Source organism: Cladophialophora psammophila, assembly GCF_000585535.1.
Source record: "Cladophialophora psammophila CBS 110553 chromosome Unknown aczJe-supercont1.13, whole genome shotgun sequence".
Classification (NCBI taxonomy): Eukaryota; Fungi; Ascomycota; class Eurotiomycetes; order Chaetothyriales; family Herpotrichiellaceae; genus Cladophialophora; species Cladophialophora psammophila.
In genome coordinates, this window is record NW_006912934.1 from 200168 (window position 1) to 213620 (window position 13453).

At 52.6% G+C, this 13453-nt stretch overlaps 4 protein-coding genes across 4 annotated transcripts; 2 read left to right on the forward strand and 2 right to left on the reverse strand.

Moving 5' to 3' along the window:
* Positions 1-436: 436 nt before the first annotated feature.
* On the reverse strand, positions 437-1674 carry A1O5_08176 (uncharacterized protein; the record flags this gene model as incomplete). The annotated part of the gene is made up of 2 exons (XM_007748760.1): positions 437-1363; positions 1504-1674. 2 exons carry the CDS (start codon positions 1672-1674, stop codon positions 437-439), a joined length of 1098 nt encoding a protein of 365 aa, XP_007746950.1.
* Positions 1675-2476: 802 nt separating this feature from the next.
* Positions 2477-4242, reverse strand: A1O5_08177 (uncharacterized protein; the record flags this gene model as incomplete). The annotated part of the gene is made up of 3 exons (XM_007748761.1): positions 2477-4033; positions 4088-4182; positions 4230-4242. The coding sequence occupies 3 exons, from the start codon at positions 4240-4242 to the stop codon at positions 2477-2479; spliced, it is 1665 nt and encodes a 554-aa protein (XP_007746951.1).
* Positions 4243-4699: 457 nt separating this feature from the next.
* On the forward strand, positions 4700-5561 carry A1O5_08178 (glycerol 3-phosphatase 1; the record flags this gene model as incomplete). The annotated part of the gene is made up of 3 exons (XM_007748762.1): positions 4700-4778; positions 4831-4986; positions 5071-5561. The coding sequence occupies 3 exons, from the start codon at positions 4700-4702 to the stop codon at positions 5559-5561; spliced, it is 726 nt and encodes a 241-aa protein (XP_007746952.1).
* Positions 5562-10701: 5140 nt separating this feature from the next.
* On the forward strand, positions 10702-12850 carry A1O5_08179 (uncharacterized protein; the record flags this gene model as incomplete). The annotated part of the gene is made up of 2 exons (XM_007748763.1): positions 10702-11037; positions 11093-12850. 2 exons carry the CDS (start codon positions 10702-10704, stop codon positions 12848-12850), a joined length of 2094 nt encoding a protein of 697 aa, XP_007746953.1.
* Between the last annotated feature and the right edge of the window lie 603 nt (positions 12851-13453).

A 13453-nucleotide genomic window follows, 5' to 3' on the forward strand; every position in this document is an offset into this window, starting at 1 on the left:
TGGCAGCGTAGACTGTAGTGTAGTCACTATACATCATAGCCGTGGTGAAAATCATATATACTCTCTCTCTCTCTCTCTCTTAACTATCCACATAGTCCGTAGAAACTCCGCACAGATAGAATATCCGTCTATGGCTGGCTAGACACACCGCCTGTACGGTCTAGGTAGCAGAGACGAACAAACGCACTTTTCAGATACCAAGTCGTTGATGTATCTCTCTGTCCGGAGAGAGCACTCTGGGCTTGAATGCTAGGTATCCAAGACGGCTATGTAGCTACATTCCACGCCCCATTGGGATTGATTGCATAGTTTGCACAATTTTGCATACAGGCATACCCATATTGGAACAGCACAGAACAGAACAGGAGAGAAGCGGAACGATCAGGTAGAGAGCCAAGTAGAGCTTCATCAATCAATCAATCGATCAATCAATCGCTCAATCGCTCTCGTCGTCGGTCCCAATCTCGACGTTCCCGTCGGGCAGCAGGCCTACCCGCCCTCCCGAGCGACCGTTCCCTAGTCTCGAGTCGTAGATATCGTCGTCATCGTCGGCGTCGTGATGAGCAGCTTCATCGTCCTCATCGTCCTGTTCTTCGTCTTCGTCGTCCTCTCCGTCATCATCATCATCATCTTCGTCGTCATCTTCCACTTCATCTTCGTCCTGCTCAACATCGTCCTCTGCACCGGTGTCGCCTTCCTCGAGATCTGCTTCTCTGTCTTTATCTACCACCTGTTCCTCTCCTTCCCCCTGGGTCGCACCATCAGGCTTCGTCTTCCCCTTACCGTTCCGCACGACTACCGAAATCCCGCCATTTTCTTTGCTTTTCCTCTTCCCTTTCGTCTTCTCGGGACGCGCGGCCGGTGGTTCACTGGTTGTTGTCCCGTTTAACTGCTGTTCCAGCATCCTCTCCTCTTCGCCCTCTTCTTCGGCGCTCATCCGCCTGATCTTCTTGTTACTTGGCTCGCCCTTGTCTTCGTCCATCTCCCCGTCGTCGCCCTCTGCACCGCCAGACTCCCTAGCTTTAAGTTTCTGCTTATACCCCCTTCTCTTCCGTCCTATAATCTCCTCATAGGCCTCGACCTCCCGCTCCAGCCTTCCGCCGGTCCTGCCATCCTTCCCCACCCCTCCAAGGTCCATCACGTTCCCAAATTCAATCTCCCTCAAGGCGGCCATGACGTCCTGCACGGCTAGTGTTTTCTTATGTCGTAGTTGCGACTGTTCATTCGCGTGGTGGGCGAGGTAGGAGATGAAGACGGTGGCGGAGCGGGTTAAAGCGAGAATGGCGTCTTTTTGTAGGGACGTGTTCGCAGGGAGGACGCCTCGAGAGAGGCGGGATATGAGAGAGCGGGGAAGAAGGAGATCCTGCGTCAACAAAAGACACCGTCAGTCTAGATTCAATGGGTCTGTTTTCCATGACACCCCGGGCGCGGGGTTTGTTGTTCTGGATCTAAGTGTGCTCTCGCGCAAGACGAGCTAGAGTGCGAAGCCAGGGCCGAACGTACATCAATTCCCACGCCATCATCATGCCTTCCTCCTGATTGCCTTGACGATTTCGGATGTGCGTGCTGTATAGAAGACGAAGCCGTGGCGTTCGTTGCATTGGACAATATGGAGACGTCGCCGTTAGCCTCTGGTGCGGAAGCAGTCGAGGCACCGCTTTTTCGTGGCGGCATATCTGGGGCCCGACAGGTAGATACGTTGGACGTGGCGAAAAGGCGCAAGAATTACTGCCGTCAAGAGGACGGACAACAACAAGGCGCAGCAGAGAAGAAACTGCCGTGACCCTCCCTTCCTAGTACGGGAAGAATGTGAGGCTGGTGAGGCGTGTTGTTTCGAGGCGGGCGTAGTGCGCTCAATGCAGGCTCTGGTCCGTGCGGTTGCGCTTCAGGGACTGGCGGGCAGTCTGTTCAATCCGGCCTCAATTGAGGGAACCTGGTTCCCGGCAGATGGAATTTGTCGACCGGGGGCCCTCAACCTCTTCAATCCGTTTTGACCAATTCCCTCTAGGTGTCTTGGGATACGTGGATGAGGGGTGGGCGTAGGAGCAAGTACGCGGTAGCAAGGACAAAGTCCTGGAAAGAAGAGCGACCACGATACCTCCAATTTAGAAGAGGAAATGTTCCCAAATGATGGCGTGTCTCCACTACCTGTTATGGACGGGGGACGTTCGTGCAAAGGAACGGCGTAAATATTGCAATGTCGAGACTTGAAAAAGTCCACACTCAAGCGGAAAAAGGGTGTTTGAGACAGACGCGGTCAAATGGCTCAGAACGCGACCCGCGCAAAAGACCCAGAATCAATGTTGCGGGCGAGAGGGAATCTCGCGCCTAGGGGACCTACTAGCCTAGTAGCCTCAGCTCGGCCTACCAGCCTAGGCCACCAGCCCCTCGGGTTGCCAGCCTTGCGATCCTCACAGCATATCATCATGTCCTTCCGATGCAAAACGCCATAAAACACCGCATGCGTTCATCAGATTCATGATTCTATCTGCATAGCATCAGCTCCCTTCCCATGCTCAGTATCGTTTCCCCAAAGGCCCTCTAACTTGAACTCCGCCGCCCACTCTGTGACAATCTGCTTTCGATCGACGCCAGTGGGCATCTCCCTGCTGCTGTCTGCGCCCTGGCCCTCGACCATCTCCTCATCGTCGGCGACTTTCAGCACCGGTGGTTCCACCCAACCCTGTATCCTACCGTCTCTCCAATCTGTGATCACCGTCATCGCCGCCGAGTTCAAGTTGGGCACCCCGCCTTTGCCCAACCTGCCTCGTTTCCTTGCGACTTGAATCAGAAAATCTGTTGTTTCGTCTCCCCGCGCAAAGGGCCCTAGTGCCACGATCCCATAACATTTCAGCAGTTTCTCGTACAGGACCTCGGACGTGGAAAGTCTCTCAAGCAGAAGATTCACCGCCGGAATAGGATCCGAAATCTGACTCGGCGGCAGCGCATTCAGAAGAATTAGCCGCGCCTCATGCTCTGCTTTTCTTCGCTGTCTGTCCTCTTTCCCTTCTCCGTCCACCGTCCAAGGAAACACGATTCCTGGAGAATCGAGGATTTTCAGTTTGCCGTCGATCTTTACTTCTCTCAAGCTTGTCGTGACACCGGCCTCGGAGCCAACGGGGCACGCGAAGCTTTGGACACCCTTATTCAGCCGTGAGGTTAAGGCGTTTATGACGGACGACTTGCCCACGTTCGGGTATCCTATCACTCCAACGGAGATGGATCGTTTGAGTTGTTTGGAAGCGGCGTAGGATTTTAGCGAACGGAGCAGCGTTTCAGAGGTAGCTTTCAATGTGAGTTGCTTGTGGTCGAAGGTCTGAGCGTTGGATGCCGGAGTCGATGCTCTGAGTGGTATCGTGGGGAAATATCGCCGTAAATGGGTCAGCCAGCCTTTCAAGACGGACGGAGGAATCAGATCAATCTTGTTCAACACGAGGATCAGTCGTTTCGAACCGCCCTCTGAAGCCACAACCTCTCGTTCGACTTCCCTGGATCTCGTGCCTTCGGGATCTCTCGCGTCCAGGACGTAGAGTATCACATCCGCAGCGTCAAGGACTTGTTTGAAGATTTTGTCGAATGCTCTCCGTGATGAGTCCGGGTTTCGGTGGTCCGAGGCGATGGTCTCCGAGATCTGAATTCCCTCCGAGACGGCTTCATCCTCTGCAGGGGGTCCGATGTCGCCTGCTAGTACGCCGCCGTCGTACTCAGCAGCTCTCGCTTGCGCTGACGCCACCAGAGCTGCTAGAGGGTTTGCACTGTCATTGGCGTTATCGTCGTCCTCATCATCCATATCATCGTCAAGGAGCTCGTCCTCTTCTTCCATTAGATCATCCTCGTCCTCACCTTCAGTGGCTTCTCTCGTGGACGCATCTTTTCCGCCTCTCTTCTTCTCCTTTGCCGCGTCTCTGAACCTCTGCGCCTGCTCTGCTTTTTGCCGTTTCTTCTCTTCAAGCTCTTCAAGAATCTTCTCTTTGTACGGAAACAGGTTCGGGATGCCGGGATCCTTCTTTAGCCGTGACTTCCATTGGGGATTCTGTTGATCCAAGGTTAGCAAACGCAGATGGGAACATTGGAGGCACCAGCGGACCTTTTTTGCTTCTTTCTTTAATTTTCTCTGTTTCGCCGCACTGGCTTTTTCGATTTTGTGCCGCAGCCGCACAGGCGTGCGTTTTGATCTGGAAACTGAATGAGGTCAGCTAAAGGAAATTCGCAGACCGAGGTTGACTTACATGACTTGACCATCGTTAGGGAAGATGTTCACATGAAAACTTTTACGACTGACGAGCTGGGGAACTTGGGCCCATGAATCCGATGTGGAAAAAAGTTACAGGCCGCAGACCACGCCAAGATTCTCCCCGGTCCATCATCAGCCCGACACCGAACATGACGGTTAGGCGCCTATTGTCATCAACGAGGATATGACTCGGGCGAGTAACGTGGGTTGAAAACCCTCACCGCCCTGGTTGGTCGGGATGAACCCCAATGAAGCAATGCTGCCGATATAGCAGAAACGCTGAGAACCCCATTGCCCCATCTCACACTACTTGTAGGGTTTTCTCAGGATATATATATATAGAGGGACGTAACATGTGCACGCGTAGAAGAATATAGATATAGATTTCCCCATCATCCATTTCTGCCAACTATCTCTCGTTCATTTTCCTTGTATACACGGTTTCGGTCAGAATCGACCTTTGCGATGGGCTCAGTTGAACAACTCAACTTTTCCGCGCCACCCGAGATCGCCTCGGCCAGAGGTCTCCTTCTAGACTTTGACGGTAGGCACGTGTTACTAGAATCGCAAGGGATTGCAGCTCACCAAATTGACAGGAACAATCATCGACAGCACAGCGGCCATTATCAAGCACTGGCACAAGCAAGGCGAAATCATGGGCGTTGATCCCAACGTTATCCTCGCCAGCTCACATGGAAGGAGAAGCATCGATGTAATCAAGATGTACGACCCGTCTAAAGCGAATTGGGACTGTAAGCACCATCTCTTGGGACCTTAACACTATACCAGCGATTTCCTTCAATTTTGGTAACTGCAAACTAACGATTTGAACCCAGACATAATCCATCAAGAGAGCCTCATCCCAAAAGAATTCGGCCAGGATGCGGAGGAGATCCCTGGGGCCCGCAAACTTCTGACAACCCTTGACGACGCCAACGTGCCCTGGGCGGTAGTCACTTCGGGTACGAGAGGCCTCGTGACCGGCTGGATCGAGGTTCTGAAGCTCGCGCACCCGCGCACAATCGTTGTGGCAGAGGATGTCGAGAACGGCAAACCGGATCCCACTTGTTATTTGCTTGGCCGAAGGCGCCTGAGACTCCCCGAAACTGCCGAAATGATCGTCTTCGAAGACGCTCCAGCAGGAGTCTGTGCGGGAAAAGCGGCTGGATTCAAAGTCATAGCACTGTCCACTACCCACACCGTTGGACAGTTGAAAGAAGCTGGAGCTGATTGGATCGTGGAAGATCTGAGAAGTGTGAAACTGAAGAACTTCAAAGACGGGGTGATACAGGTCGAGATCATCAATGGGCTCGTCGAGGCCTCTTGACGAGTCAACTGCATTCCCATTGCCGCTCCAGTTGCTGCGAGAATGAGTATGGAGGAAAGTTTTTCTTTTCTTTTCCCAGCGCGGCGTTTGGAGTTCCGGCATCTGGAGCTGGTGGTATAGAGAGCTCAGATACAGGTTTGTAAAATAGAGAATAGAGAACAGACAGCAGACAGAGTGACTCGGTGGTTATATCAGCCAACGAAGCTTGCTTTAGACTTGCTCAAGCGCGACTCTGACCTTGACCCGGATCATTCGAACAGAGACCAAGTCACGCTCTGTCAGAATTCCGGCACCTAGGTACAAATGCTGTTCATGAAAGGGATACCGACCCGTTCATTCGGGTGATGGCTTGTGCATCTGTCCAAGAACATTGCGCAGCACCAACATTGGAAGATATCCATGACTGTTCCCATTAGACAACCAGTGCATCCGAAGTAAGGGTTTCGTAGGCCAGAGTACCCCATCTGATGCCCAAGTCAAATCCAGATCATTGCAGGTATTACGGCGCAGTCAATGCAGCTGTGGGACCGAACAGCCACGCGTAGACTCCAACAGCGAGTCCAATACATGTTTGGAATAGTCGCCGACCTCTGTCCACACGTACCTGTCAATAAGACCAGCTGCTCTTTTTCTCTTACGGAACAATCTGCGGTGAGGTGTGGTGGTGTAGCGGCCAACAGACAAACCTGTCACGACAAAGCTTCTCGCGAAACCTAGCCGAGTCTGTGAACTACAACATGAGTCTAGCCTAGTCAACGGATGCCATCGCCGCAGACCCCCGAAGTCGAGAATGGGTGACCAGTTGTGCTCGTGAGGATATTATCAACGCAACATGACAAGTTTGGTGCAGTCTACATCTCGACGTTGCTGGTCTTCTCATCCTGCTCATTTCATTGGCCACCACAAGGTACAGGCCGTCCACGAGTGCTGCAGGGTAGAAAAGCCATTCCATGATGTTCAGCGTTTAGCGTTCGGATGGCCACAGCAGTCAGCAAGACACATCGTGAGAGAGGAGTGCGCCGCATCGAAGCAAAAGCGTATGGGTCGGAAAGGTGGCACAAGCAGAATCCTGAAGAGGAGAAAGGGCCCGGCCATGGCTATTACGGTCCGGAAGCCTGGGTCTGGAGTTGACATTGCCCTTATACTGTGCCACCACGGAGCCGGGCATTTGTGCGTCGAGGACTCGGTAGTATCGTGCAGCTGACTTGGCGCTCAGAGCAGAATTGTTCAGTGACAGCAAGATTACACAACTGGAAATGCCGAAACTTCGTGATCGATGATTCCACCACCGTGGAAGGACATTTTCCATATCCAGCGTGATACTCTTCCGATATCTCGAAGGGCCAAGAGAACTATTTTTGTACTTGTGCCCCGGGTCGACAAGCAATCAGCATTGAAAGCGAGCATGCAAGTTGAAGGAAGTCGTCGTTGCCGGTCGGCGACAGAGAGGGAAAGGCCATAGAGCCATGTTTTCAGGAGGCACGCCCCAGTATGGCGTCGATGTGCAACGTGGAAAGCGGATTGGCTCTGGCGAGGGTGGGAGGAAAATTAAACAAAGTCGGGGCGATACCCTTAGGGCCGGGAAGACCTGAACGCAAAGAGAATGAGGCTCGGTTAATGGCCTAAAGCCCGACTGGCAACCTTGTTACTGTATGTAGGGCTCACGAAGCGAGAAGCCCGGAGGATTTCTTGATGAGCGCGGAGAATATGTAACTGATACTTATCGGTCGCCTAAATTAGCCTCGGAGACAACATTGTCTAGGAAAGTCTTGACAGAGAGCGGAAGGGGCTTGGGCTACCGAGATCAAAAGGGAGTCTCGCATGTACATAGTATCACAGGCGAGGTTGGCAAGGAAGGAAGGACTTCGGAATGAAGCGGTGGAAGCTCTAAGTACCCAATACTGGGTAAGGCTGCCGGATTCTTTCTGGTGAGTTGGGCGTCCGTGGACGAAGCACTAGGCTGAGGGTAAGACTAGCCCAGTTGCAGCGATGCGAGATTGCTGTCTTTGATTTTGTGCTCCCGGTGGTCGAGTTCCAAGACCCAGGTTCCTTGCATATGTCAGCATGTCGCCAAGTGGCACCAGGGCTGGCTTTCAAGGCTGAACAGCAGAGCGATACCATTGTGCCGCAATCACGTATCACACGTGCAGGCTTGCAATCAGCAGTCGAGACGATGCCGCAGGAAGGAACCCCCTGCATAAGGTCAATCTCCTCTTACGCCGAGCGAGGGAGTGGTCTGTCTGTCTTGCTCTTGTCGCGCGTCTGGAGGACGATATGTAAGAGGACCAGATGGGTGCATATCTGCCTGAGCGTGTAACGGCAAAGTCTGAGTGGTGCAGTGGGGTGGCTCGTGATGCAAGACGCGTGATAGGAGATGCAGCCAGGGCGGCCACTGAGTGGACGACGGACGGCGGGCCTCGGCTGGTAGGCTCACCTGGGCAGAAGGGTGGATTGGGGCTTTCAGCTGCCCTCCGTTGCTGCAGGATCCTCCGCCACAGCTGCAGGTACAGATTGTGTTGTGCATCTCATTACTGGGTATGGAGTACAGTGATCCAGCTCGAGTCAAGATGGACCAACATGCCAAGCGCTCGGGGAAGGGGGAATCTGTGTATCTTGACCGAGGATCACGATCCATTAGAAGGATGATGGTCAAGGATTTGCGTGTCTACTCTTCCCATTGTGGGATTCATGAAAAGAGGTGCGTGTTCCAAGTACTCATCATCAGGCGTCTCAGAGGGAAATGGGCCAGCTATCGAGCGCAAAGGCCAGCGAAGGTCTTCGAATATACCATGGCGAGGCGCCCGGTGTGCATGCAATCGATATCGCCTGGTCGCATGTTATGGTTCGCTTCATGAGGAGGCACAAGAAAACTGAACGACCCGATGGAGACGGTGGACTCAGGGCACCCAGACTGTGTACCCAGTATCTTCCCCCCCTTCTCTTCGCCAGAGTTCCGAACTCCTGAATAACAGGCGACTGGCACGTCATGCATTGACAGATCTTGTCTCTTGGACGCGTTCGACCCTCGGGCATAGGCGAAAACAAAAGCGAATGGTCAGACGAAATCCGATGACCCTAACCAGACGGCTCTTTGGGGTTTTGTCTTTTGGCAGTGATTTACTCGTACTTACTACTGAGCATGGCCACATCTCATCTCGGCTCATCTCCCTTTGAACGCCTCGTCAACAAGGGTTTCGAGAGGTTTGCGCGTCTCTGACTGGAAGGGTGCCTCCACAACCTTCCTCGTTTCGTGTCTGACTGTGGCACAAGAGGCTCTGTGGGCTGAGACCTGCGCAGAATGGGTTAGATCGGGTGAAAAAAGTTGGCCTGTAAGGGGCCAGGGTGTTCGAGGAGCGAGTTGTGCCTAACTTAAAGGGCCGGCCGGGGTGGAGATGGATCACTTAGCCTGGCCTCAAATTGCTGCCGCACACTGGCTGACTCCAAGCATGGGGATTCCTTGTCGTCGATACCTGGCTCGATACTGTTCCTGCATTGGCGCCGACCTCAACAGACCAGGGATCTGTGTCAACGTTCCCCTTCTTCGGCACGAGGGTGCAACTATCAAAAGTCAGTGCGGGTTGAGGACAGAGCCGAGAAGCAAATCAAAGCGATGGAGAAGGGATTGAGAGGTAGAAGCGCGGAAGTGAGTGACGAGAAGCAAGCTGGTGGACTGACTGCGCACATACCTGTCTAGGTACCCAGTAGTAGTAGAACAGAGGAAGGAGGGGAGAGAAATGGGGGGGTTGCAGTTGGTGCAGTCTGCAGTCGCTTTGTCTGACGTGGTTTCAGTGGCGGGTGAAGTGACTGCCTGACTGGTCCCTTTCTCGAGGGCGCTTCGTTCCGGTACATCTGGCGGGCACTCTGCTTGTACCCAGTAGGTGCTACTTTTACAGGCCCTTCTCTGACCTTCTACTTCCTTTTCCCAGCGCCTATTTTATGCCTCTCCATCAAACCGCACAAGCAGCAACTCTCGAGTATGCCTAACTTTGACGCTGGTAGGGGTTGCCCGCAACCATCATGGCCGAGAGCTAGCCTGGACCTCCACCCACCCATTGGGTTCCGCAGTGGCTGACTGGTTCACTGGCTCGTCTCCGCTTCATGGATCCCCTGGCGCCCCTGTCGGCGCTGTCGTCTAGCCTGACGGCTGCTGGTTCCTCCACTACGATGCTCTGCGGTGGAGAACTGGACTTGTTGGAACTCTTGTTGTCCCTGCAAGAAAGTGAGTCCTGCGCTCTCAGAGATCCCACATCGCGATTGATCAAAAGATCTAGAGCACGCTCTCGATGGTCACAGACACAGGTATTTTGTTTTTTTTTTGGTTTTTTATTCTCCAAAAAGCATTCTTGGGTCTGGTGAAGGGCCATCAACGTCAAGACCTTCTCTTCTATTGCTCCAGCTATTTCTCCGTGTCACTGTGCCATCACCACCTCACTGACCTTCAAAACGCCCCTTCGGCGCCTTGATTCAAATTTTCCCATCTCCCCCGGTCTTGGAACCTCGTCAAAGGGTGCTACATCCTTCCCGCCTGATCCCTCGCGACTGCCGCCTCTAAATCTAAAAATCCCCCGAGCCTGCCCACTTCCCACCTACCTTGCTCCTCTTGGTCTACTTCTATCGAGGTTATCTGTCAACTGCTCCATCGTCTGCTCTTATACCACTACTGCCGGACTGCCTCAGCCCTCCATTGCGTCGCTCCTGTCGACAGCAGCTTTCAACTCGAGCAGCTGCTCACGACATCGTCCTTATTCCTTCCCTCGTATATCCTCACTTATCCGTTCCTTCTCTCTCGCCTGCTGGGGTCGGACCTCACTTCCTTACCGCTCTCTCTCTCACCTTCAGTCGCTCCTTACCTTCTCAGACAGCCCGATTTTGCTGCCGATGCGAGATCTGGGCAATATCTCGACGCTAGCGACTTGACCCTATGCTTGCCTATGGAAATGCCGCATGACTGATCCTTACCATCTCGATCCGACTACGACACACGTCCTAGCAGCCCTTGCTTTTGCTCGCGGACGAGACACCTACCTCAGGAAAAAGCGGCAGCAGCTTTGCAACCCGCGCAGACGATACTCAATTTGCTGCCCAAGAAGCCGCCCAACGAAATTCCGCCTCAGCCTATCAATCCTCTCCAGCGTCCAAGATGGACTACATGCAACAAAATGTGTTTGCATTTGCTTCTCAGCCTCAGCCACAATTCCTCTACCAACCAGTCCAATATCCCACCTTCATGACCCACAGCCGCCAGCCCGTTGATGATTTCTATATGACCTACAACGGAGCAGAGTACGCCGACTTCATGGATGCGGGGATGATGCACGATGAGTTCGGAGAGACCCAGGAGATATCGACACGCCCTAGACTTACCAAGGAACAAGCTGAGATCCTCGAAGCCCACTTTCAGGCGAATCACAAACCCAGCTCCCAACTGAAGAGGGAATTAGCTATCCAAACAAACTTGAAGCTCACCCGGGTCGGGGTACGTGTCAATTATGTTGCCGTGGACGTGGACGTGTCAGCTAACTGGTAAACAGAACTGGTTCCAGAATCGACGAGCAAAGGCAAAGCAGCAAAAGAGACAGGAAGAATACGAAGCCCAGCATGCAGCAGCCAAGACTGGATCGAATGAGCCAAGAGGCCTCGATTTGGCGGAGGACTCAGCACTAGAACCTACCTCTCCCAGATCGTCAGTTGCTTCGCCCACGAAGAAGACAAGCAGGAATTCAACCTTGGTAACGATTTCGACCGGCCAGACACCAACTTCCCCTGTTAAAGTTGTCGAAAACTCGAAGGAGGCAAGCTGGAACTCTTTGCAACGTGCTTTGGGACAGGCTAAAGCAGCACAAGGTCAGCAGACAGCCCAAGCTCAAGCTACCATGTCGTCTCTGGAAATCCCTCCACAGAATGCAGCTATGCAGCTTCCCCTTCGATTATACGGCCACCAGCCTACTTCGTCGACATCTAGTTTGCCAACTTGGCCAAATCAACCTCCTGGCACAGTCCCTTATCCCTCTCCGATCACGCTTCAGGACACATCCTTCGATTTTGGTTTCGACGATGAGGTTCCAGAACAGAATTCAAGTCAAGACCCAACTACCATCAATACAGTCGTGGATTACGGGCAAGACTCCTTTGTGGTGACACCCGAAGAATTCGGGGAGCCTCTTGCTACTCCCAAAGGCATACCCAGTCATCAGAGTCCCCTGACGACATTGCCCTCTCCTGGCTTGACTATGCCTTCGTATCCTGGTTCGCGGCGCCCGTCAACCACAGAGGATCTTTCAACCAATTTTAGCAACTTTGCCCTCGCAAGCAGTTCACCCAACTTGCTGGCAAACCGACGGGCGTCAGAGGTAATTTGCCCTCCACCCAGTGGTCCCCTCGATATCGCTGCCCGAAGAAAGCGACCTCGACCCGCTGCCCTGACCTCGGCGTCGCTTCGAAGTCGTTCCTATGGAGCACTGACATCGGCTTCCCCAACATTCCGCCAGGGCCTCATGAGTCCTCAAGGACCGCATAGTGTTCGACACGTCAAATCAGCCGGTCAAAGCCTTCATTCGCGGTATGCAGGAATCCGGAAAGCCAGTTCGGCTCAGAGGTCGCCCATGTGTGCCTCAACTTTTGCCGAAGGAGAGGCCTTGAACCGATTAATGGCCCAGCAAGCAATTGCGACGACGCCGCTGGGAGAATTGCCAGAACCATTGTTGTCATCGGGCCACGTCTCAAGCGGTTATATGCTAGATCCCGAAAAGAATCATCCATTCTTTGCACAAGCCATTGACATGCCTAGCCAATATACCATGCGACCACCGCAAAACCTCTCGATCACACCAGGATCACCTCCAGTGACGCCGATGATGGCAGCTTTCATGAGCAGAGCCCAGTCGCAACAATCTCTCATCCCTCCTGCCTCTGCTCCTCCACAATTTGCGGCATTCACCGACTACACACCTCCTTACTCAGCTGGACCGCTTACCAACAGCAGCTGGTCAGATGCTCCCTTGACATCGCCCGAGATTTCTTCGTTTCCTGTCACACAATTTCCATCCCTTGGATTTCCACGTCAGTGTGATGGCCTCAATGGCCAATTTCAACAATATGTCCTACCTTCCGACAACATATCTGAGGTGGACTTTGTTTCTCATGTCGATAAGAAGAAAACAGAATTTTGCATCCAAGAGTTTCCAAATCAAAAAGAGGAACTTGCACATGTTGCTCAACAACTTGCTCAACAAAGGCCCAAAAACTACGTGTTTGCGAATACTGCTCCTCAGGACTACACCAACACCTAGATGCGTGGGTCTGGTCTCGTTTCAGTGCCTGTATTCGCATATGAATTTTTTTGATTTCATTATTATGAGCGTATTACTACCTCTCTTGGCGGTATGTTATTGTGGGAGGCAATGTTTTCAACCGGTATAAGTGGGATGGATGAAAATGCATGAAAGATAGACTTTGAAAGTTTTAGCAATGGCGCGGAAGGTCCAACCAATGCTTCAAGGAGACATGTCTACTACAAGACGCGATGGAAGCACTGGTATAATAGTATGAGGCACCTACGGGACAATGAACATGAGAATAGCCTCGGGAACATGAATTGAAATGGCTAAAACGGATGGGACTATATTTTCATTTTGCAATCTACCGTCACAATCACGTATCTGCTTTATAACGCTCATGGCTCACTTACGCTGCGCCTCTTTTGATAATATTCAGCGATACAGAAGCGAAGTGTGGAGCGGAATACCTTCGTTGAATCATTGATGAAGGCAAAAAGTCGCGAAGGTCCGATACAAAATCATCTTGATGGAGCTTTATTGTGACCATTGCTTGACTGGGAGGGACACCAGTGTAATGACGGATGACATAGTCAGCTCAGCTCATTCTTCGAACTA